General features: G+C 46.8%; 1 protein-coding gene across 1 annotated transcript in view; it reads left to right on the top strand.

Moving 5' to 3' along the window:
• The window catches only part of MEIOB (meiosis specific with OB-fold), a 1,713,677-nt gene that overhangs the window by 270,101 nt on the left and 1,419,940 nt on the right, over positions 1-23,636 (top strand). The window contains exon 3 of the mRNA XM_069647289.1: positions 930-987. Within this exon, the coding sequence (XP_069503390.1) occupies positions 930-987 (58 nt within the window). The remainder of the gene's footprint in view (positions 1-929; positions 988-23,636) is intronic.

The following is a 23,636-nucleotide window of genomic DNA, read 5'->3' as shown; positions in this document are numbered from 1 at the left end:
GAAAAAAAGAAAACATCGCAATATATGAGGAGGGAGGGTTAAAATGGGTGGGGAGGGGTTTGGGGTAGGGGTAAATGAATAGGGAAAGCGGAGGCTTGGGGGGGTGGTAGGTCTCCCCCAAAATAAACATTTAAAAATGAGATTTTTTTTTTCAGAAGTAATTTCGTCATCCGATATTAGTGTATCTCTTGTAATTGGCCAGAGCCAGTCTCCCGTTGGCGTTATTAAGCCCAGCTAGCTGCAATTTACTTTGACCTTAAGTAGGAGAGTCACTGCATTTTGGTCACGATCCTCCATGATGGTTAAACAGAGATCCAGGGGACAACTACAGAGCCAGTGATGCGAGCAATGAGGGTCGGAAGCGTGTCTGGTAAATTCTCCAGGTTCTCGGGTTCCCAGATCGGTGGATGAAGAAGACTCCGATCAGAGCAACATAACCCTCAGGCTGGCAGAGTAGCGAGGTAAGGGAAATGTAGCATGACAAGAGTCCCAACAGGAGGAGAGGGCAATCAGTTACTCCCTCAGACAGGTGCTGGTGCTTCCTCAGACAGGAGCACCAACGAGCAGCAAAGAGGCGGGAGCATTTGCAGGCTGGTGTCCCGTATACAGATCTCTTTATATCCTTTACTAAACCCACTATGGAGTGTCACTTCCACATTGCGATCACACTCTTCAGTGCATGATTTCTATATTTGATTGTTTCTCCATCTCCAGTGGACCCATACCTTCCAGGGTTAAGACATTTTTCTTCGTGTGCAGCAGCCAGGCCTTGAGAGAGATGAAGGGGCCCCCTGGTCCTGACAATGGTGCATGCTGAATTGGGACTAGAGTAGCAAAACATTAACAAGCCCATGAAATTTAATTTGCTTCCCACATCTGTTTCTCTTGTTCTATCTTAAATGCTTTTCTTTTTTTGTTTTGCTTTTCAGAGCGTTTTTGGTGTAGTTATTGGAAAAACAGATGTCAAAGGATTTCCAGATAGAAAAAGTTGAGTCAGTTTGCTTTGTAGATTTTTGTTATGCTTGCATGCACGAAAATGCTAGTGAATCATTGCTATAACGTTCCAGAAGATACTGTATCATTGTTTTGGCTAAGAGCGCATATTTTAAATGGAGCTGGGTTTGGGATATTTCTTGGTTATAATGGATTCCTTCCTTCCACAGATTTTTATCTTAGTTATATATGTATCTCCCAGCACCAGCTGTCTTCGGAAACGTTTTCAAACACTGTGGAGGTTCCATGCAGCTCCATGGCTGCTCTGCTTGATTCCAGCGCACACCTATAACCCCGGACGTACCATCAGGGGCATTGTATATGACGACATTGGGGCCATTTCACCTTAGTTCCTTTTTTTTCTGGTAATCCAGAATACTGCTTAAGAACGCCACTCGTTTTTTGCAAATTGAACTGTCATGCCAAATCCCAAGGTGTGCTTCAAGTCCTGTAGAGACTGCTTGAGGCAGATGCCTGCCACTGGACCCCACGCCCTATCCCTATTCCCCCATATAATGCCTGGGACGTAACACAAACCAGAGGACTGTGGTTACGTGCCCGTCCAAGCATGGAAAGGCCCTACGTGAGCATGCCACTAAATTGTACCCCTTTTTCCATAAGGATGATAAGTACACGCCCTCTGAGTTTCCTGCTTTGGATCCTTCCAGTAAAAGGGCCCAGTCTTCAGAGAACGAGGGTGGAAACCCTTTCGAGGCAGGACAAACATTGAAGATTCCAGCTCACACGAAGGTAACTGGAAAGAAAAGAAGAAGCTGTTTCATAATAGGTCTTGTTATCTGAGCGAACTGTCTGGTTTACATAAAAGGAAGAGCTGTCACTCCCATTCCAGGGAGGACAATTATTCTGGTGAATTACCACCCTTGAAGGTATTGTTTCCCACTCGTTCTTCATAACCAGATCCGAGGGGGGATTTGAATTTGTATTTCAATATATTTGAAGAGCAGAGATGCCAATTTCGAACAGAAATGACTTAGAATAACACATTTACAGATGGCAGAGACATTCCCACAATGGGTGCCTGTACAATAGCACAAAGATGAGAACAAGTGGTGAGCCATTTTATTAGGGTGTATACAAATGGAACTTTTACAAGGGACAAAACAAACAGAAAAAAAAATATATAACAAAACAAGTGACTTAAAAAGATAAGGGGGCAAGTGTTGCAAACTAAAGATTAGTACTATTTAAATGTACAAAACTACATTATTAGGCGTCACTGGAGGCAGTGGTGGTGTCAGGTAGGGAGGATGGGGGAGGAAGCAGAGGGAACTTCAGCAAGTAAGTGAAGTTCAAGCCAAGTTTTGAAGTGATCTACAGTTGGGCTGGCCGTTGTTATGGGCAGTGGTTCCAGTGGAGCTGGGCAAGTAGGGAGAAAGGGCAGAAGTGAGAAGAGGCACAGGGAGGGTATGGGACAGTGAGTTTGAGTGCAAAAGTGGGTCAGAGGGAACGTGATGGTGAGTAAACTGAGATACAATGAGACAGGTACTGAGGTGCAAGACCATTGATAGCTTTGTAGACTATTTTATTTATTTTTATTATATTGTTAATTTCTAACACGCTTAATACCAGCGAGTGGTTTCTAAATGCGGGATCGGGATTTGAACCTCTGTTGTGCCATGTTGTCCTGCTTCCAAGACAAACGCGTTGCCCCTGAGCTATCCTTTCTTTTGAGGAATAGGAGAAGGAACTTGAAAAGACAGAAGTGGTTCATGCAGTGCCAACCAGCATGTTGTCGGTAGTTGAGGACTTTGGGCCTCATCACGAGTCGGGCGCTAACCCGCTATTAGCCCTACCGCCAAACCCCCCAGCGCTATTAGCACCGGATCACGGGTTTGGCAGAATGATAAGTCCCCATTCCTGATTGGGCCCAATGGGGAATGTTTGGCGCTATCACCACCAGCGGTATTACTGCCGAAAATCGGCAAAATCGCGCCAGATTTGCCTCCAGCTCAGAGAAATCCCAAGCCCATGATTTGGCGGACCCTTAAATGCGGCGGTAATAGCGTTACTGCCGCATTTAAGGGTTACCGCCAAACTCGTGATGAGGCCCTTTGTCTAGCGGGAACAGTAGTCAAGTTTGCTGAGCAGTGAGAGTAGAGATTTGAGTTTATTTAGAGTAGTTAGGAAGAAAAGGAGGATTATCCAAATATTGGGGAGATTAATACAAGCAGCACAGGCAGTGGTAGTGATGAATTGTTGCCGTCATAGGTCGCTATCAAAGAGGGCTCCAAGATTGCGAGCCTTAGGTGGGGGTGGGGCGGGGCAAGAAGGCCAGACTGGAAGGCGATAGGAGAGGGGACAGATTCTAGACATCTTTCCCAAGTCCCTGCCACAAGCGACTTCGCTCCCGGTGCCAGTGGTGGAGCAATGGGCCCAGCATGCTTTGACAAGCCAGCAGAGGCGCCTCTTATTGGAAAGCAAGCACATGCCTACTGACCTGATTCCAGTGCCATCACTCGAGACTGCTCTCCTCCAACTCTGGGTGGCTCTGCCTTCTGACATTGTAGCCAAGCATGCTCAGCTTTACCCGCTGTACCAGAAGGTGCTGACAACTTTCTACAGTTTACTCTGACTCCAAGGGTCCAATTATCTACTAAAATGAGCCAAATAGTTGAGATTTATCCTATACTTTAAGGGTTGTAGCCCGTGGATTCAGGAGCGGTGGAGTATTACTCAGTGGAATTCTGTGTCCAGGAAGGTGTCCTTACTGATATGGCTTCTGACTTTCAGTGTGCCAGTGGTTTGGCCACTTCTAATGAGGTAGACGTCACGTAGGCCTCTGCATATGGTGCATGATTCATACCAGCTGATCATTGCTGAGGTCGTTGATACCCTTGGCCTGTGTTAGGAAAGATTTCATAATTGTATGTAATTTCCCCTCCATGTGTCAACCCCCAAACTTGTTGCTGCTGTTTAGACACCATTGACTGACTTTGCCAGAGAAGCACCGCCTTCAGCTGCACTCCTCTGGGCTCACTTTTTATGGGGAAACTGACATGCCCTTAAGACAGTCAGTACTGGGAGACTGTGTTTCCCTTAGTCCTTTCCTCATGTTGCAGCTTTTGTGCAACATGTAACAAATGTGCAATGTATTTTACCATACAGCACACTTGGGTCTCTAGTCCTTTCCAAAGGCCCTAGAAACTCTCGCTGGACTTTTTATGAACTGTGCAGATGTGTCATGGACAGGACTGGTGGCAGCTATCTTTTCGCATTATTTTTAACCCTTTCCTGCCATGTTAACCACGTTAACCGCGTTTGGCACGAATAGGTGGCCTGGCTCCAAATGGCCATGCCACAAGATTCTTTGTCCTGTCCTTTGGCCATCTTGCCCCTTCACCATACCCAGGTCGAGTCGACCCGGGTCAGTCCTTATTTGGTCCTGCACTTTCCCGCGAATCCCAATGCTTTTGCGGGCTTCTGCATGCCTTGTGTGTGTGCCACCAGGATGTGGGCTGGGATGTCTGATCCCAATACACATCCTGGGTGCCAGAGAGTCTGGAATGCCCTGAATGCCTGGGACCACCGTGGTCCGTGATTGGTCCACATATGGAGTGTGTGTTTGTGAGCAGATTTCCCATTGGGTCCTCACCGTTTTGGCGCAAAGGGAACTTTGGATAAAAGGAGGCTGAAAACACCACTACCATGTCGTTCTCCTGAGTTCACACCGAACAAAGGATAGGAGCTAAGTATCCTACAACAAGAAGCCGAGTCGAGGAACCGCTGGTGACCCTCTGGAAGGTTTGGCACCCTGAGCCCGCTGTCGTCTCGTGGGACCCCTCTGCATCTGGTCGTCCTAGAAGGTCTGCGAAGACGCTTCGACCCATTAGAATAGTGGGACCAACTATTCTCGCCACCTTCATCAAACCCTGCAAGTAAGCCTTCTCGGAAGTGTCCCTGGGCCAACCAGTGGGCTGACCAGCTTACGCAGGACCTTTGCTCTGTCAGCCCCACCGTTTCGAGGAGGCCCACGAAACTTGGTATACTGCTAGCTCTGTGTCCATGGCACCCTCACCCCGAATTTCGTACACTTGGCGAGTGAAGTGAGACGAGTGTGCTAGGACTGGAGTAAGTGTCGTTACCGTGTTGCCCGGCCACGGCAACGACCTGTGCAGGTTTGCTGCATTTGTGACCCTCTTGCCCCTGAAGCCTGCTGCAGTGAACCTGGCTCAATTCCTCCTCCCGGAGCGGAGAAATCGCCACTGTCCTGTTTGGGAATCATCGCTGTATCTTGGGAACTACAAGGTGCCGAGACGTCCTTTTTGCCGCATTCGAACCTGCCAGCGAAGTGGACTGTACTGGCGGAGTTTGGGTCTGCCTGTGTCGGGGACCAGTGAGTAGTCCTTACCCCAACCGGTAGCCCCTAGCGCACGAGCCCATTTTTACTCACAAGTGGCCCCTGAGGGCCCCTTTCCTTTCCACAGCTATTGCAAAATAGTGACTCCATCCTGCACTCTCAAACTGCCTCTTCCCTCAAGTGGAGGTTCTTCTTGAATAGTGGGAACTTGTTCTGCATCGCCTCATCCACCTTTCTGAGCTGCTAGAGACCCTTGAAGAGAACCTGTCCTGCCCATTGGCACAAGCGCGTGCATGTACTATTGAGCACAAGGCTCCACTCTTCGTAGGGCTTGGACTGCCTCTTAGTTAGGTGTATTATTGATGTGGAACTGGGTCTAAGATTACCTGCACTGCCTGTTTGCTTCCCCTCTAGGTTGTCAACATATTTTGTGTGTTTAACCCTTTAGACCCCATTGGTCTTGTGTATATATATTGTATTGAGTGTGATGTAGTGGATTACTTAGTGTTACTGTGATTCTTTGCTATGGTCTATGTTACAAAGGCCTTGTAATAAATGTGTCTATATTTTTAATATAACACCTGTCTGGAGTAATGTGTAAGTGTCCTTGCCTTGTATGCTCATTGAGGTCCTTCAGTCACCCTCACCCCTCCTGAGACTTAGTCTTGACCGCCTGCCATAGCTACCCTGATTGGTCTGGCTTGTCCTGAGGTTACCCTGTTCCAATAAACTAGGCTGGCCTTCTGAACCTCTGCTCCTCCAGAACAGAGTCCAGAAATCCGTCTTAACAGCCTGTCTGGTCCAGGGAAGTACATGGTCAAATTTCACCTCATGGGCTTTGTAGACCAGGGTCTCCCGGGACGCTTCTGCCCTTTTAATCCAGCAGTAGCTGCCTTGTTTAAACTGGCCTCCACACCAGCTGTGGACCGTGACTTTGTCAAAAAGCACCATCTTGTTATGGTTATGAAGTCAGGGGCACAGGCATGCAGGGGTCGCATGCAGAGGAGACCTGGATGGACAGGCTCATGAACAAAAGTAAACAAGAACATCCATTTAACACCAAAAAGCTTTTATTATGGACATAGGACTTCAGATGCATTAACCTTGAACATTCCATTCATTAAGCAGGATGCATTAACCTTGAACAGTCCATCCATTAAGCAGCCCCAAGTGTATTCTTGGGTGTGGCTGCTAATGGATTGCCTTCGCATGTGCTCACTCTCTAGGAGTGGCAGGGTGTTGCTGGTAAGACGGCCCTAATGGGCGTGCCCACGATCTCAGCTATATAAGCTGCCCCAATCCTCAAGACAGACGATTTGCGTTATTCTGCACTTGCAAGCAGCGTAACGCTCACCGTCACCTGAGGTCAGACTTACCTTTGAAGATCCTGCTTCCTGGACATCCTGCCAGCATACTTACCAACTGGGGGAAGTTGTTCTTACCTGTACATCTCTTCGGCAAACCAAGTATTCATCTTTACACTTTCCGGAACGCCGAAATATTCATCTTGGCACCGCAGCACGACACGCTCCATCGTCGACAGCAGCGCCTGCAAGAAAAAACAGAAGACAAGGTTAGACATCGAAAAAACAGTTGTTTAAGGTTGCGCTTCGCCATACTTCGCGCTTTTCCTTAAACCATCACTTATCTGCTGTCGAACATTGCGGTAGCATCCATCTTCCATCCGGCCGCGTCTCGGGTCTCACAGCTTTATTGAGGCTGCATTTCCATCTAAGGGAAGAAAACAGAAGAGCGACATTATTGCTGGCATAAATAGGAGCAACATATAAAGACATTAAACAGAACGAACAGCATCACAAGAGCTCAAGAAAGACTTACCAATCATAAGGAGAAACATAGTCGCAGCTGGACTGGACTAATCCTTATCAGGGATCAGTGAAGGAACTAGATCCCATTCGACGCGCCCCTGCCAGAAGTAGCAGGACTGAGAGCTTATCTTCCATAATTCACAGGTGAGCTTTATGGGCCGGCGTATGCTTACAGAAACAGTACTTTGGTGTGAATGGTTCGAGAGGTACCACAGTCACAGATTAGCGTACTCACACACTCTTATCTCGACGCAGGAGCAGTATCACCATGAACCACGGCTCACAGCATTTCTACTAAGGGAGAGGCCTGAAGGGGGTGATTCAAGTTCAGGGAGGGCTGCAACCGTGCCCCAGCGCCTCCACAGAGACCAGGTGAGCGTAACACATCTGGCCCCCATGGATATGGGCTTTCTGTCCATGCACCCTGACACCGAATTCGGTGATTGAGGACAAGTCAACCACATTTACATCATTACCCCCAGATGGGAATTTTAGAAGCTGCACTCTTTTGTCTGACAGATGTTTCCCTCTGTCACATTTGCTGTGAGAGCGGTGAATGCCACCTGCACCCCTGCTAAATACACCAGTTGCATGAGATGAGAGGGTTTCACTTCCCTTGTTAGTGATGTGAAGGAGGCGGCGCACCATACCCCCTGTCAGGCCTGGAACGAGCAGATAGCGTGGCTAGAGCCATGGGTATCCCATCCACAGACATTTATGAATGCGAATGTCTGTCTTGCCCATAGCATCCAGGCTAACCTCTTTGCTATGTCTTTTGTTTAATGGTGGCAACCTCTTCAGACAGAAGGTTGATAAGTCTCTAGAGAGGATTAAGGCCTCCAAAGGCACAGCAACTCAGTAGGTTGGTCGTCCAACAGCTCCTCTCCACTCCCTACAATGAGTGCTCCTTTGGGGCGTTTCCTTGTTCTCCTACCTTGGCAGAGGTCTGGCCCCTTCTGGCAAGCAAATCAAACAGCGTTTGCCCCACCCAGGTTGGGGCAAAGCAGCACTGTGAAGCAGCGTTTCCTCTGCCTTCTTCCACTCACTGATCCCAGGTCCAACCTCCTCTGAATCAAACTTTACCAACCCCTCTTTGGAGGGAGTGGAGCCTGTGCTTGCACATTGGGGAGTGATAGCTCACCAAGGGTAATGCTGGGGCCTTGCAGTTAATCTAGCAGGCATATTACTTCCATTCCTTCACTACCCTCTGGACTGTTGACCTTCCTGCCTCTTCCCGCTCACTTCAGATGCCCTTCTGCTGCAGGGAAGTTTGCCAACTTTTTACGAAATGTGCCATGGAGCTGCTGCCTTCAGAGGTAGGAAATGGCTGGTACTCTTTATTTTCTGGTACCTCAGAAGGACTAGGGCCTGCGTTCTGTCTTGGATATGGGGCTTTTGAACTTGTTCCCGCACAAGGACAGGTTCCAGATAGTCACCTTGGCCAAGATTTTCCATGCCCTCAAGTTGCAGCACTGGTTGATGTCACTGGACGATGTCACTGGACCTTCAGAATGCCTACTTCCAGGTGCTGATCCATCCCACTCACAGTACTGCGGTTCATGGTTTGGAATGCCATTTGCAGTTCAAAATCCTTCCCTTCAGCCTGTCCTCTGCTCGCTGCGGCTTCACCAAGCTGTTAGCTGTGATGGATGCACATCAATGGAAGGACAACATTCACGTTTTTGCCCACGTGGACAATTGGCTCATCAAGTCCAAACCCTAGATCTAGTGTTGGCTCACCTGCACCACACCTGCTGGCTGCTACACAATTTAGGCTTTTCTCTGAACTTCAAGAGGTCTAAGGTGGTCCCATTCCAGTTGCTCTGCTTCTCATCGGTATGTTTCTGGACACCTGCTTGGGCAAATATTCTCCCAACTCCTCAATCCTTCACACCGATATACTTTCCTTTTATTTCTCTGGTTCTTAAGAAACTACCTGTCAAGTCCACCATGATCCTAATAACTCTGGACCATGTACAGAAAACATGGTACCCAAAAACTCTGGATAATTTTCATCTGTCCTCCTTGGTGACTTCTGGCGAGAGTGGTCCTGCTTTCCCAATTATGGGCTTGGGTCCTCCACTCAAACTTCAGCAGTCCAAGCCTTCATGCTTTGCTGCTGAGTGGCTGAGGTATAATGAGTGGGATTTGACAGACGACATCCTGGATTCTCTCCTCTCTGCCAAAATGTGTGCTGCGAAGTCTGTTTATGGCTGCAGGTGGTGTACATTTTTGTTTTGATGCAGGGAAAAAGATCTGAGCACTCGGCTGTTTTTGATTTTCTGTTCTTTGTACTGGCTGGGCCTGCAGATTGGTACCGTGAAGGCGTATCTGGCTCCTTTTTTCATTCTTTAAGCGATTCCCTGAGCAGGACTCCTTTTCCATCCTTCCCACTGTTATGCAGTTCTTGAAGGGTTTGAGTAACTAGTTTTCTCCACACCCGCTTCTTGTTCCAGGGTGGAATTAAGATCTTGAATTAACATTAATGATGGTGGGTCCATTTTAGCCACTTCATTCTTGTTCTGTAAGATTGCGCACCCTTAAGTTGATCTACCTGGTTGCCATCACTTCTGTTGGAAGGGTGAATTAACGCCAGGTTCTCTCAGTGAAACCTTCATACCTGTTTTTTTATTCATGGAAAATGATTGTGAGTATGTCTGATCTTCTTTCCCAAGGTTGTCAGATTTTAATCTTTCTCAGAAGGTTCAGCTTCTAATTTCCTATCATCCACCTCATCGATCCAGGGTGGAGAAGAGCTTCCTCGGCTGAGGGACTTCAGGAAGGATGACCAGGTCTTTGTGGGCTATGCTGGTGCTCATGCAGCCAAATCGTTAGCAAGCAGAGATTGTGTCTAGGTGATTGATCCTCTGCATTTCCGAGTGCTGTGATCTGGCTGGGAAGTTGTTAGGGCCCACTGCTCCAGGGATCAAGATTCCCCTTCTACTCTGCACAGAGGTGTCCTAATGTTTTACATCTGCCTTGCACACATTTGCAAAGCACTAGTTGCTGGATTCCTTTTTAGGCCATGTTGTCCATTTTGGACAGCCAGTGAGCCAGTACCTTCTGATCTATGTGGTGGTTCTCTCTATCCTCCCTGCCCTCCCTCTTTGGGGGTTCTGTAGTGCTCTCAGAGTCTAAGATGAGAAATCTGTGGGAGGAAGGTGAACCCGAAGGCCCTTTAAGACGAGGTAACACTCTACAGGGTGGGTGGGGATGCAGAAATTATTCAGACTCAATAATACAACTGACTCAGGAAGTTGGCAAAAGACTTGGTCTGTTTTAATGACAATTATCTAAAACAGGGAGTACAACGAACATCATCGGATGTGATCTCAACGTAGAACATAAAAAACACACACATATTAAAAACTCGTCATCATTGACGTCGTACTACGTGGAAATCTAAGAAAACATGTGAAACTGTGATTGGGTAACGGGAAAACATCTAGGTATACTTTCTGTGGGGGTGGTGTTGTGATTGGGTCTCTACTGTCAGTTGAACGACTCTGCCCACCCCTAGTGCAAGTCATTGTGAGTGTCATCAAATATACAACATTTAATTGGTTATAATTGGTTGGCACGCGTGTACCCTTCTGGAATATTCCACTCGTTAGCAGCATGCAAGCTGGTATCCCAGGTGCAGGTGGGTTGGTCTTAACCATGCCTCCCCACCCAATTAGTCCATCATCTATCATCACTCAAGCTGTCTGCCATGAGAATATTTGAACTTGGCCTTGTAAGTATTCCTGCTCCTGGGAATAAAAGGGAGTGTGAGCATGACGTTATCTTCTGGTCTTGGTGTAGCTTGCCCAAAGTCTATTTTCATCTGACCATGTGACTGTAGACCATGTTTTGAGCTCCTTTGTTATATTTAATGATATTAAATTAATACAATTTAGCACTCATTGTCCTTTTGCTGCACCTTAACAGGAGCTCGGCTGTCGTCTCACGTTCATTGTATCTTTTCACTATAGATAACCTGTTTCTTGGCTGCCTTAATCCTTGATACTGGGCCAAGCAGACCTCTTTGATTCTTCTTCTATCCTCAGCTGGGTTTATTGTGCTGTGCCACACTTTTCAGACCTTCTATTCACGGGGTCCAGTGTGCTAAAATACAATGTGGGACTTTTCAAATTCCTATACATATATATACCTTGGCAGCACCCGCCCACACTATTCACTACTTATAGCCAGCCTTATGATTACTTCGTCTACTTGCGTTACTCCATCTGTATAATTATAAAATGGTTTTCATTTTCTTCCATGCTCTTCACACGTGTGATCTTTATTCCGTACGTAAAGGGTCACTCGACTCTTCATTTCGTCATCAGATTCTTAATGGTCTATTCATCTTCTTTCTTGTCATCTCTTGTGAGGTGTGTCACTTTCTTCATGTGACGTCCCCAGTCTCTTCTTTCATCCGTCTTCACATGCTCTTCAGAGATTCTTCCCAAGAAACTGTCAGCTCTTTGTGGATACATAAAGAATGGTCTCCTTAATGGATACTTCACTTTTAAGGCTGCTTGTGTTATAGGCATCATTACAGGTCTCGCCTTTGTTGTTATTTCCAGTTCCCAACAGATGGGCAGTTTAGGGGCGGGTCTTCCGGTAGAGGCCTTTTGGCTCCTCCTCTACACTCCCCCCTTCTGGTTGATTCATCGACAACTCTCTCATCAGACTCCGCACCTAAACATCCTTTCTTGAAGAAGTGCTTCTTTGGAGTCCAGATCTTCACCACACCTTTTAAAGATCCTGCTGATTTTACATGGTTGTCAACACTCTAGGTCACGTGGCTGCATTGTCCACTCGGGCTACAGACAATCCATCTTCCCACATACTACTTTTGGTTTCTTGGATACAGGAACTTTGTTCCCTCAGGTGCATGGATGCTAGCTTTTATACAGTCTCTGATTTCTTCATATGTCAGCTCATTGGGTTCAAATCCAGATTCAACATCAATCATAATCTTCATTCCTACTGCTTTCTTTGCTATCTTCTTACACTGTGTGATCATTATCCTGATCACACAGAATCCAAACATTATCATCACCAATAATGCTCCAAGGAACTTGAAGATATTCACCATCCACTGTGGTACACATGAGAAGATTGATGCAAACCAGCTGTCATCTGCAATGTCTTCCACTTCATCTTCCATCTTGGTATGCAAGTTCGTCAGCAATGTTATGGCCTATGTCAAGGTCCCATTCTCGTCATCGTGAGAAGGTTTGAATTTGCGGCATGATGCTCCGATTTTGGCACAAAGACCTCCATCCATAGCTGTAATCATTTCCAGGACATATCTATTCTAGAGTGTGATCAGGCTTATGGCTCTCAGCTCTTCTTTGATAGCATTGAATCCCTTTATGGTTGTGTTGATCGTCTGCAAGAGCTCCCATTTGATTATTTGTAACCATTTAGTATTTGACATCGTCTGGATTCCTGGCATGAAGGTTGTTGCAAATACTGCTGAAGTCTGGCTGAACAACCTGGTTTCATACAGAATGTAATTGAAGGCTTCTATCGATTTTGCTGAGAAATAGTTATCCCTTTTTGTTCGATTGAGAAATCAAAGTGATCTCCCCTTAGATGAGCATCAGCCTTTGGAAATTCTCCAATGTTCAGGTCACTTTTCGGAATCACTAATGCTTCAACGTGAATTATCACTATAGAACACAGTCCTCGCCAGTCTCTGGGTAGCTTCATGTAAGCTCTGGATCCACATGCCCGGTAGTGGTCCATTATCACTACTGTCCCATCCTTCATTCCTGGTACATCAAAGATTTGTCCACACTGTTGATTCTCTCCAACATTTCTTGTGCCAATATTTCTGAAGCACAGTTCTGCACTTGCTAGAGGCACTATCTGCACTGGGCCTCCTTATATTCAACCCAGTGTAGTACGTGTACGAAAATGAGCCAAAAAACATGGCGCTGTGCGCAGCCATCTTGGACATTCACTTCCATGTACTGCAATGGAACAGCAATGAAAGCCTTACTTTTTTGTGGGCTCAGCAAGTAAACATGTATTTCGAAGGGATTGTGTCCTCCGACGTATTCCTTATCTTAGATAGAAATCCTTCAGCTTTGCTGGCCTCGGAAAATTTTTTCGCCAGAGGGCGCTGCGCGTCGATGATCGCCGAGTCGATGACCCTCGACGGCCTCCGTGCCGACGTCGACGTCATCCTGCCTATAAAGGCCGCGCGCAGCGTCCGTTGCTCAGTTCCGTTTTTCCGCGCTTCGTTGTGCCTCGGAACACCGTTGCTCAGTTCTCGTCAAGATAACGTATATAATAACTACTATTTACCTCGATATCGATGGCATCCTCCTCCGACCCGACGACCCCTCGGTCCGGTTTCAAAAAGTGCCGAGACTGCGGGAAGAAAATGTCGTTGACGGACCCTCACAGGGTCTGTTTGTGGTGTCTGGGAATCACGCACCAGAGTTCGGAGTGTGAGGAATGCCTTTCCATGACGGCGAAAGCCTTGAAGGAGCGTAGGGGGAAGCTCGAGAGAGGTAGGTCAACTTTAACTTCCTCGAAAGCTTCTTCGGTAGAGTCGAGACGTTCGTCTCCTCACCATAAAAAACACTCTCGATCTAGATCACGAAGTGGCTCCCACCACTCGTCGACATCGAGACACTCGAAGAAGAGACGTAGGAGATCCCCTTCGTCATCTTCGTCGAGTTCTCCTGAGAGAGTTCATTGCCCCACAAAACGCAGCTCGCAAGCTGAGTGGGAGGAATTCAGGAAAAAGATGCTAAGCGTCTTCGAGAAAGCGGCCTCGTCCCCCTCGAAGACAGCTGAGGGTGATACCCCGGGTAAAAAACCCAAAAAATCTAAACGCCGCGAGTCGCAGTACCCGGCGGAAAAGTCAACCCGAAAGCGCCTCGAGCCATCGGGAGATAAAGCATCATCGACGCCATCGTCGAAAACTCCTTCGAAACAGAGGTCGGCGCCATCGACGCCGTTGTCGAAGGATTCATCGGCGCATCAGTCGATCGAGTCGACGCCGACGTCGACGCCGATATCGACGCCGGTGAAGGAAAGAACCACGGCTACTCCACAGCCAACGGTTAGACAAAAGACCTCCGACTCGACGCCGAGAACGTCGACGTCGTTCTCGAGCAGGACTCCGATCCTTTCGAGTTCTTCGAGGCCTAGTACACATTTCTCGACGCTTTTCACGGCGCCTTCGAGTACTTTCACGTCGGTGTCGACGACATCGACGTTTTCAAGGCCTGTGATGATGGCTCCTTCTGCATTGGAAATGGGGTTTATACCATTCCAAAAACCAATGTATCCCCCTTTAACCTCGATTTTTGAGGAAAGGGAGGATTCAGACCAAGATATTGATTTACAGAGGACCACATCACCAGAGCCAGAGACTTTCGCCTCTGAGGAAGGAAGATTAAAAAATCTTCAGGATGCACTTCAGGAAGCTAGTGGCTTGGACACTTCTCCTGAAGCAGAATTTATCAAACCAGACCCAGGAGAACATGCGGAGACTCCATATAGAGCTCTGATGTCTAGAATCATAGAATTTATGGGTTGGTCTGCACCTTCTCCTGCCTTTCAGCAGGATGACCTCACTGACATACTGGACAAGGGCCCACAGGAGGATCCTGTGGTTCCATTTCACTCTGCTCTACAGAGAAGGATTTTGACAAACTGGGAAACGCCAGAAATTATCCCGGCAGTAAATAAAAAACTGTCAACAAAATACAGGGTGGCTAGTTCTGACCCTGAATATTTGTCAAAACACCCTACTCCTGAGAGCTTGGTTGTACAGGCTGCAACCTCATCAGGCAGCACATCTGCATACCCCACTGCTCCGCAGGATAGGGATGACAAAAAGTATGATGCCATGGCTAAGAAGGTTTTTTCTGCCTGTAGCATGGCGTTAAAGTCTATTAACGCGACCTGTACGCTCGCTAGGTTCAGCCACACCCTTTGGGAGTGCGCTTCATCAGCGGCTGACTGCCTCCAAGAAGGAGAGGAAAGGGACGCATTTTTAAACATCATCAGGGATGGTAAAGATGCGATGTGCGAGACCCTACAAACTGGCCTAGATTCTGCTGACAGTATCAGCAGGGCCATGGCGGCAAGTACCACAATCCGCAGGCATGCGTGGTTGAGGAAGTCTGGTTTTGCCTCTGACGTGCAGACCAGGCTTTTGAATATGCCCTTTGACGGTTCTACCCTCTTTGGAAAGAAGGCGGATGACAGTTTGGAGAAACTGCAAACGTCCAAGGCAGCAGCCAAGTCATTGGGAGCTGCTATCCGTCAGAATACCTTTCGTCCTTCGGGATCATCGTGGAGAGGACGGTCCTTTCGTTACTATTCCTCATATGGAAGGGGCAGGGGACGACCGGCTCAAAGAGGCCAAGGAAGATTTACCCGTGGTGGACGGGGTAGGGGAAAGAAAGCCGCACCCGCAGGAGCAGGAGCCACTTTACCTTCGGCAACTGCATCAGCCGCTTCAAAACCACTCTGAGGTCTCCCCTCACAGAACACCAGTAGGGGGCAGGTTAACTCACCATCTGACGGAATGGCAGGCTATTACGTCAGATGCTTGGGCTCTGGAGACAGTGGCCCAAGGTTACTGCCTGCCCTTCCTACATATCCCTCAGAGTCATCCACCGGGGAACAACCCTTTGAAGCTTCCAGATCCGCTCCTCTTGCAGGAGGTTTTAGACCTGCTAGAGAAAGGTGCCATAGAACTGGTACCTGTAGCGGAAAGGAACAAGGGTTGGTACTCCCCCTACTTCATAATACCGAAGAAGGACGGAGGACTGAGACCCATCTTAGACTTACGGGAATTGAACAAATTCCTCCGAAAGGACAAGTTCAAGATGGTGACTCTCTCTCAGATCCTTCAGGCCCTCCAGCTTCAGGACTGGTTGGTATCTCTAGACCTCCAGGACGCTTATTTCCATGTGCTGATCCATCCCAGGCACAGGAGATACCTGAGGTTCGCAATTGGCAGCTCTCATTATCAATTTCGAGTTCTGCCATTTGGGCTAACCTCCGCCCCGAGGGTCTTTACCAAGCTAATGTCGGTTGTGGCTGCAAGTCTAAGGAGGGAAGGGATTCATGTCTACCCTTACCTAGACGATTGGTTGATCAGAGCTGTATCTTCGGAACAGGCTCAGAGACAACTAGATTATGTTTGCCACTTCCTTCACAAGCTGGGCTCCTCCCTCAATTTAAAGAAGTCACAGATGATACCATCACAGAGACTCCAATTCATTGGAGCAGTCCTGGACACTTCCCTGGGAAAAGCCTTGCCACCAGAGGTGAGGGCTCGAGATATTCTGCAGATGGTCATCAGATTTCAGAATGCCCAATATCTCCCAGCCTACGACTTTCTGAGGTTGCTAGGCCTCATGGCATCCTGCATATTCCTCGTGCCGGAGGCTCGCCTGAGAATGAGATCCCTCCAGTGGGCACTGAGAACTCAGTGGTCACAGTTCTCAGGAAGGATGACAGATCTCCTTCGGATCCCGGTCAAAGTAGCCCGAGACCTTCAGTGGTGGGCCTGTCGGGAGAACATCCTGAAAGGAGAAATGTTTTGGCAACCATGGCCGGAGATAACAGTAGTCACGGATGCCTCACTCACGGGGTGGGGAGCTCACGCCAACGACTTGACCATCAGCGGTCGTTGGTCTCCATCGGAGTCCAGACTACATATCAACCTGTTGGAGCTGAGAGCCATCAGACTAGCGCTGAAGGCTTTTCTGCCGTCTGTACGGGGAAGAAACGTCCTAATAATGACGGACAATACAGTGGCCATGCACTACCTCAACAAAAGAGGAGGCGTAGGCTCACTACCACTGTGCAGAGAGGCGATGCAGCTCTGGTTTTGGGCAATTCAGGAAGGAATCTCTCTATCGGCAATTCACCTAGCCGGAGAGAAGAACTTGACAGCGGACGCTCTGAGCAGGCAGAGCACAGTCTCTCACGAGTGGGAGATAGCTCAGGAAGTCCTTCAAGAGATCTTCGCCCTTTGGGGAACCCCTCAAGTGGATCTGTTCGCCACCAGTATCAACAGGAAGTGCGACAGATTTTGCTCAAGGGAATTTCCCCCGAGAGGAGCTCTAGGAGATGCGTTCGTAGTGGACTGGGAGTTCCCACTTCTGTACGCGTTCCCTCCGGTCCCTGTCATTCCTCAAATGATCAGGAGGTTGAGAAGGTTTCGGAAGACCATGATCCTAATTGCCCCGGATTGGGCCAGGAGAACGTGGTACCCGGACCTTCTAGACATGTCCATCTGCCATACAGAGAGGATCTTCTCTCGCAGAAGGAAGGTCAGGTTCTCCATCCAGCCATCAAGACCCTCAACCTTCACGCTTGGTGTCTGAGAGGTTGAGGTACAAGGATTGGGACCTTCCGGATGATGTTATGGAGGTGTTGCTTTCGGCCAGAAGGCCGGCAACTAAAACTCTATACCGCTGCCGTTGGAACAAATTTTGCAGCTGGTGCAGAGAAAAGAATATTGAACCCTTTTCTTGTGGTACACCTATGGTGTTGTCATTCTTACTTTACCTGGCTAATTCAGGCCTACAGGTTGGCACAATTAAGGGCTATCTCGCAGCGCTATCAATCTTTAAGCGCACTGCAGAGGAGCCTTCATACTTCAAAATTCCATTGGTAATACAATACCTAAAAGGATTAACTAATGTTTATCCCCCGAAACCTTTTCAAGTTCCCTTATGGGATTTAAACCTAATTTTAAACTTCCTAAAGGGTGCCCCTTTTGAACCACTACACTCTTGTTCATTGAAGCTTCTCACCCTCAAAACTGTTTTGCTAATAGCATTGACATCTGCTAGAAGGGTTAGCGAGTTGCAAGCCTTATCGTGTAAACCTCCACATACAATCTTTTACAAGGACAAAGTTGTTCTTCAGGTGAAGCCTAACTTCCTCCCGAAGGTAGTCTCGGAGTTTCACATCACTCAGAAGATTATATTACCTTCTTTCTACCCTCCTCCTCATCCGGGGAAGGAGGAAGAGAGACTGCACAGGCTGGACCCTAAGCGAGCCTTGAGCTTCTATATCAGCAGATTGGCTAAGATCAGACAAGCAGACCAACTCTTTGTAGGTTATGCAGGACATAAGTTGGGCCTTCCAATAACAAAACAAACCATCTCCAGATGGATTATTTTAGCCATTCTGGAGTGCTACAAATTGGCAGGAAAGGAGCCTCCTCAAAATCTAAGGGCTCATTCTACCAGGGGTATCGCAACATCCTCAGCCCTTCAAAGAGGGGTGCCAATTCGAGATATATGTGCGGCTGCCACATGGTCGTCCGCACATACATTTACCAAATTCTATAGCCTGGATTCCTCCTCTAGTCAAGAAACTAGATTCGGCAAGGCTGTGTTACACTCTGTCCATTCTGGAAGGGTAACATAACTTTTATTACTCCCGCCTCCAGTCACAATACCACTGCTATGGGAGTCTATCTAAGATAAGGAATACGTCGGAGGACACAATCCCTTCGAAGAACTAGTTACTCTTACCTTGTAACGTTCTTTCGATGGGATGTTCCTCCGACGTATTCCTTATCGACCCTCCCATCCATCCCCGCAGTATGACTTCCTGTGGGTTTGCAGCCTATGCTCCTTCAAGGTGATTAGTCTAATCCAAAAACATTACTGGGGACTACAAAACGGAACTGAGCAACGGACGCTGCGCGCGGCCTTTATAGGCAGGATGACGTCGACGTCGGCACGGAGGCCGTCGAGGGTCATCGACTCGGCGATCATCGACGCGCAGCGCCCTCTGGCGAAAAAATTTTCCGAGGCCAGCAAAGCTGAAGGATTTCTATCTAAGATAAGGAATACGTCGGAGGAACATCCCATCGAAAGAACGTTACAAGGTAAGAGTAACTAGTTCTTCTGCAGCGAAGACAAACGAAAGCAAGGAGAGAAGTTTTTTTTTTTCTCTTCTCACTGAAATATTCAACTCTTTGCTCCTCATGCTTATTGTCTGCTCTTTGGCCGTGGTCAGTCTGGTAACCCATTAGGGATGGGGATCGAAAGTAGCCCCATAAAGAGAAGAGGTTTTTCCTCTTTGGGCCCCTGGTGATGCAGTCTCGCCGAGCGGGAGGACGGTCCGCTCCAGACCCCGTTAGTACAAGTCATCTCTTTGCCTACCTGCTGTGGGACTAAGCAGTGTTGAGGTGGCCGCGATGAAGGTGTCTTCTGCAACTATCCTAACAGTAATACTCATTTTCTCTGTTTATGTTTAACTGACTATGTGGTTGTGTTTTCTTCATGTATATTACGAGTGAATAAAGGGCCTATAACGAGCCATTTATACTAATATCATAACCAGTGTTTTATGTGTAATTCTTTGCCTAACTGAGTCCAATAACAGTTTGCAAGGGTATAATGTCTTGTCCCATCCAAATAGTTGTCAAAAAAACAATAAATATATGGCTGTTAGTTCCCAGCCGTTCGGATAAGTCTGGGAAACGCAAGGATGCAAAAGCACAAAAACATAACAAGTTACCTTAATGTAAAATTGATGAGGGTGCAGGTCGCGGAGCCCGTCTCCATGGCCTCTGGAGCGCCAAAGCACCAAAACACTCAGTGCCCACACCCCACTTTTCGTGCTTCACGCTGGCTCCTGGTTGATATAGGCTCCAGAGGTTAAAGGGCCAGCAACAACAACAGGAAGGAAAGTGAAGTCCGAAAGCAAGGCAAAGTGACGGCAACGTTTCCACCGTTCTCTACCAAAACACTTGGAGCCTGATACACAGAAGCGTTTTCTAAATCCGCAATCCCATAGGAAAGCGGTCTGTGAATTAGGCCCTTAATGTCCACACTCCACGCACTCAGTATTCTCTACTGCCTTCTCCTTTGCTATAAGTGGCCAGGGCATGAAAATAGAAACTGTCCCTTATTTCGAACGATCTTTCTATTTTCGTGGCGGCCATGCCTGAGGGAATGTTTCTCAAAGGGAAACCTGTTTGCACTCCCTTTCAGGAAACCTTGTACCCGAGCAATCGCCTTAATGGCTGTAAGGGAATACTATACCAGATGTTAATGGCCCAAGCTCAAAATAAATATATTCCAATCTCTAGTGTCTTTAACATTGGTCTCTTGGAAATTACACTGTTCAATTAAAACCAGGATGTATATATACTGTTATAAATGAAATAAAAACTATTGTTTGGCATAAATATTTTAATAGTTTTTTCCATTATGCAACTCATTACCTTATATTCTTAGTTGCGGACTACTCTTCTAGAAAGTGTGCGTGAAGCCATCTGTGAATGAGCACAATGCACGTTGATTAGATTGCTCAGTTCTTAGTTTAATCAATTCGATGTATCCTTTGATATTGTTGGAGATGTTTGATTACTATGTAAATCTGAAGTCACTTTACATCTGTGGAGGTCGGAATGATACAAAATGTCTTGATTCCCTTTCTGTACTGCAATATACTCTATGGGAACTCTCCAAGATGTATCATTATCTTGTACACTTGGGCTACAGTCTCAAAACCTTTTTGTCGCAAGTGATTAGATGCGCATATGATGGGGGGCATTTCTGTGCATTTGAAAGCGCTTCCTGAATTCACAAGTAGGATGCAGTTTTAAATGCACACAAATGAGTGTTATCCTCATGCACCTGTTGGGAACAGGTGAAGGAGGAGGCACAAATCATGACCGGATCATTTCTGACCATGACATTGACATACATTTTTCTTTAAAGTGTGACAGCTGCGGTTTAAACCACGACTGTCCTACAGGGATGGAAATGCTTTTTTAATAGCATTTTACATAGACTGGCCCTTTAATGCGCCCTGCAGTCATGTGGTTGCTACGGAGCTCGTCATACAGTATGCAAGAGGGCTGGACAGCGCATCTTTGTGTCCAGCCACTCCTGAAATGCGCAGGTTACCTTTGATAATAAGGTGACCTGGCATTTCTGAAAGTAGCGCAAATGAAACAAGCGCATTATTTGAGATTCTGGCCCTACACGTTTATGTGGCTAGCAAACAAGGTTAATGAAATGTCCTATCACATCAGTTGACACCATTTTTGGAACTAATCAGTTGTTGGGGTAAATAGAGACGTATGATTGTTTTCACTGTGAAATGTGTATTCTTAGGGAAGTTCATTTTACTACGTATTTTTAAATAATTTCTAAGGTGGGCACATGCTTGTCTATTAATGTACCTTCCATCCTATTTTCTTACAATAGTGTAACTTCAGAACATATTTTGACTACAAGACTGTCAGAGCACTTGTGTCTGAATAGTGCAGTTCCCCACAGAGGCCAATCATTAGTTGCCACTTTACTATTACCAACACTGGTATCCATGGTATATTTGCCATATTATGAGCGGCAGTATAGGACTCTTTTGGGGATTTGGAGCTTTTCCGAGACGTGGCGATACCACCTGTGCTAAATCCTCCATTTTCTGGAAGTAATGTGGAGGGAAACCTCCAGGACTTTGAGGGGTTTTTCCACATCACTTCCAATTTCGGAATGCAGCAGTGCATTGAAAGTGACGGTAATACCATTACTGTCACTTTTTAACTACATCGCCGTACTCCTAATAAATCCCAACATGTGTAGATTGAAAAAGCAACTTCCATATATTTCGCTTGGGGTAAGAGCAATTTGCAAAACATCATGCTGGCACTTGACCATCTTGCAAACAGATCACTTCAGGTGCCTTGAATGTGTTATTTAGTGGAATGATTTTGACCTTACGAGTCCGGCGTTAGCCGCGCCGGAAAAGCCGGCAGGCTGCCGCCGGACCCGAAATACCATTCTGCCTCCGTGATTGCCGGAATCACCGGGGCATTACAACCCCGGTGACACAGTAATTCCGGAGGCGGAATTCCGTAAATCCCCATTCCCATGGAGTCCCATCGGATTCCATGGGGATGGGGACAGTGGAAACACTGGTTACGTCTATGACGGAGCCAGTGTTTCCATTTCGGCCTGCAGGCGGGTGGCGTTACTCCCGCCAGGTCAGACCTGGCAGGAGTGACACCTCCCGCCTGCAGGACTCGGAATCAGCCAGTCCGGAAACAACGGTGGCGGCAGTTTTACAGCCACCGTTGTTTCCGGACCGGCAGTGTCATAATGAGGCCCCATGTATCAGAATGTTGAATTTTCCAAATTCCCTGCTTAGCTGTGTCACAATGCAACCTTTTGCACTTTCACTAAATGAATTACAAGAAGACACTATAATAAGATTGAATCAGGTAGTGCCATGTAGATGCTATAGAGATATCACTGACCAAAGGGAGCCCACTGGAACAAATGGCTACTACTCTGTAATCATATTTAATCTAGCACGTTATGACGGGTACAGATGTAGTCTAGTTTCTGCATATGGATAGGTCTTATAGAAATATTAATGCTGTCACCCACCATTGTTCCTTTTCCGGACCTAATTATTGAGCCAGCAAATAGTTTGGAGACTAAGGGCTGTTGGCTGGTTACCATGTAACCTTGATAAAGTGGCCTGCCCTTGGCTTGTGTTTACTGGACAGACACTAGTTGTTCAGCCAGCCAGTAGCTGATTTGGAGTGCTGTTGCGTTTTCACTCATCATTGTGACTTTCTTTGGCTCTGGAAGGATACCTCCTCTGCACATGCCTAGTGATGACAGCAATTAGTTCTTCGCATAGGATTATCATTTAAGTCCGTCACGCCCACAACAATCTTTGTTACTAGATCGACCATGCTGCCTACTCCTATCAAATTGGAGTGTGACTTGTTGTATCCAAAGGTTGCTTCGAGGAGAAAATATGATGCCTTGGACCCCCTGCTGTTGGTTCTGTCCTAAGGAGGGGCATACCTTTTATGTGCCACTGCTGCCGTAGCTATTATATGGATCCTGAGAATCCTAACTTGGTACAGTGATCTATGACTGCATACTATAGGTCCCCATGCAGGAGTGCTGTCAGTTATGGTGCTAACAGGTGTGAATACATTCACAAAGATGCTTGATGTTATTTGCTATTTCCTCACCTTTATTACAAATGTTCTTGAATGTGCAACAACCACTTCAGTTTCAAGCATATAGAACGTTTAGGACCTTCACCCATGCCAACTGTGATCTGGAAAGGCATAGGATATACCTGATTGATTTTGTAAAACCAAATAAATACACATTAAAGCTCAGACCTTGGTAAATAAAATCCTGTTCTGGGGATGTTCCTTTGAGCACTATTTGTTATTATGTATCAGAACTCTGTAAGAGAACCATTTAGGAAATGTTCAACACATAATGACATTATTTCACATACCTGTTAATGCTCCCTTCATGACTTTAGCAACAGAGTAGATTGGGATTTGTGTTGTTGTAAACTTTATTCAGATAATACAATCCATCAAAGTACAAATACACATAAGTTATCATTCCATATAAAAATATTCAGAGACATATACAATATACATTTAAAATAATAAAATACTTATGCCAGTATTATTTCAGAACTCTGATGGTTACTGGTTAGAAACC

This window comes from Ambystoma mexicanum, chromosome 2q (genome assembly GCF_040938575.1).
Source record: "Ambystoma mexicanum isolate Mex_15411 chromosome 2q, UKY_AmexF1_1, whole genome shotgun sequence".
Classification (NCBI taxonomy): domain Eukaryota; kingdom Metazoa; phylum Chordata; class Amphibia; order Caudata; family Ambystomatidae; genus Ambystoma; species Ambystoma mexicanum.
The sequence above is the reverse complement of the archived record's forward strand: the minus strand, read 5'-3'. Positions and strand labels throughout refer to the sequence as shown.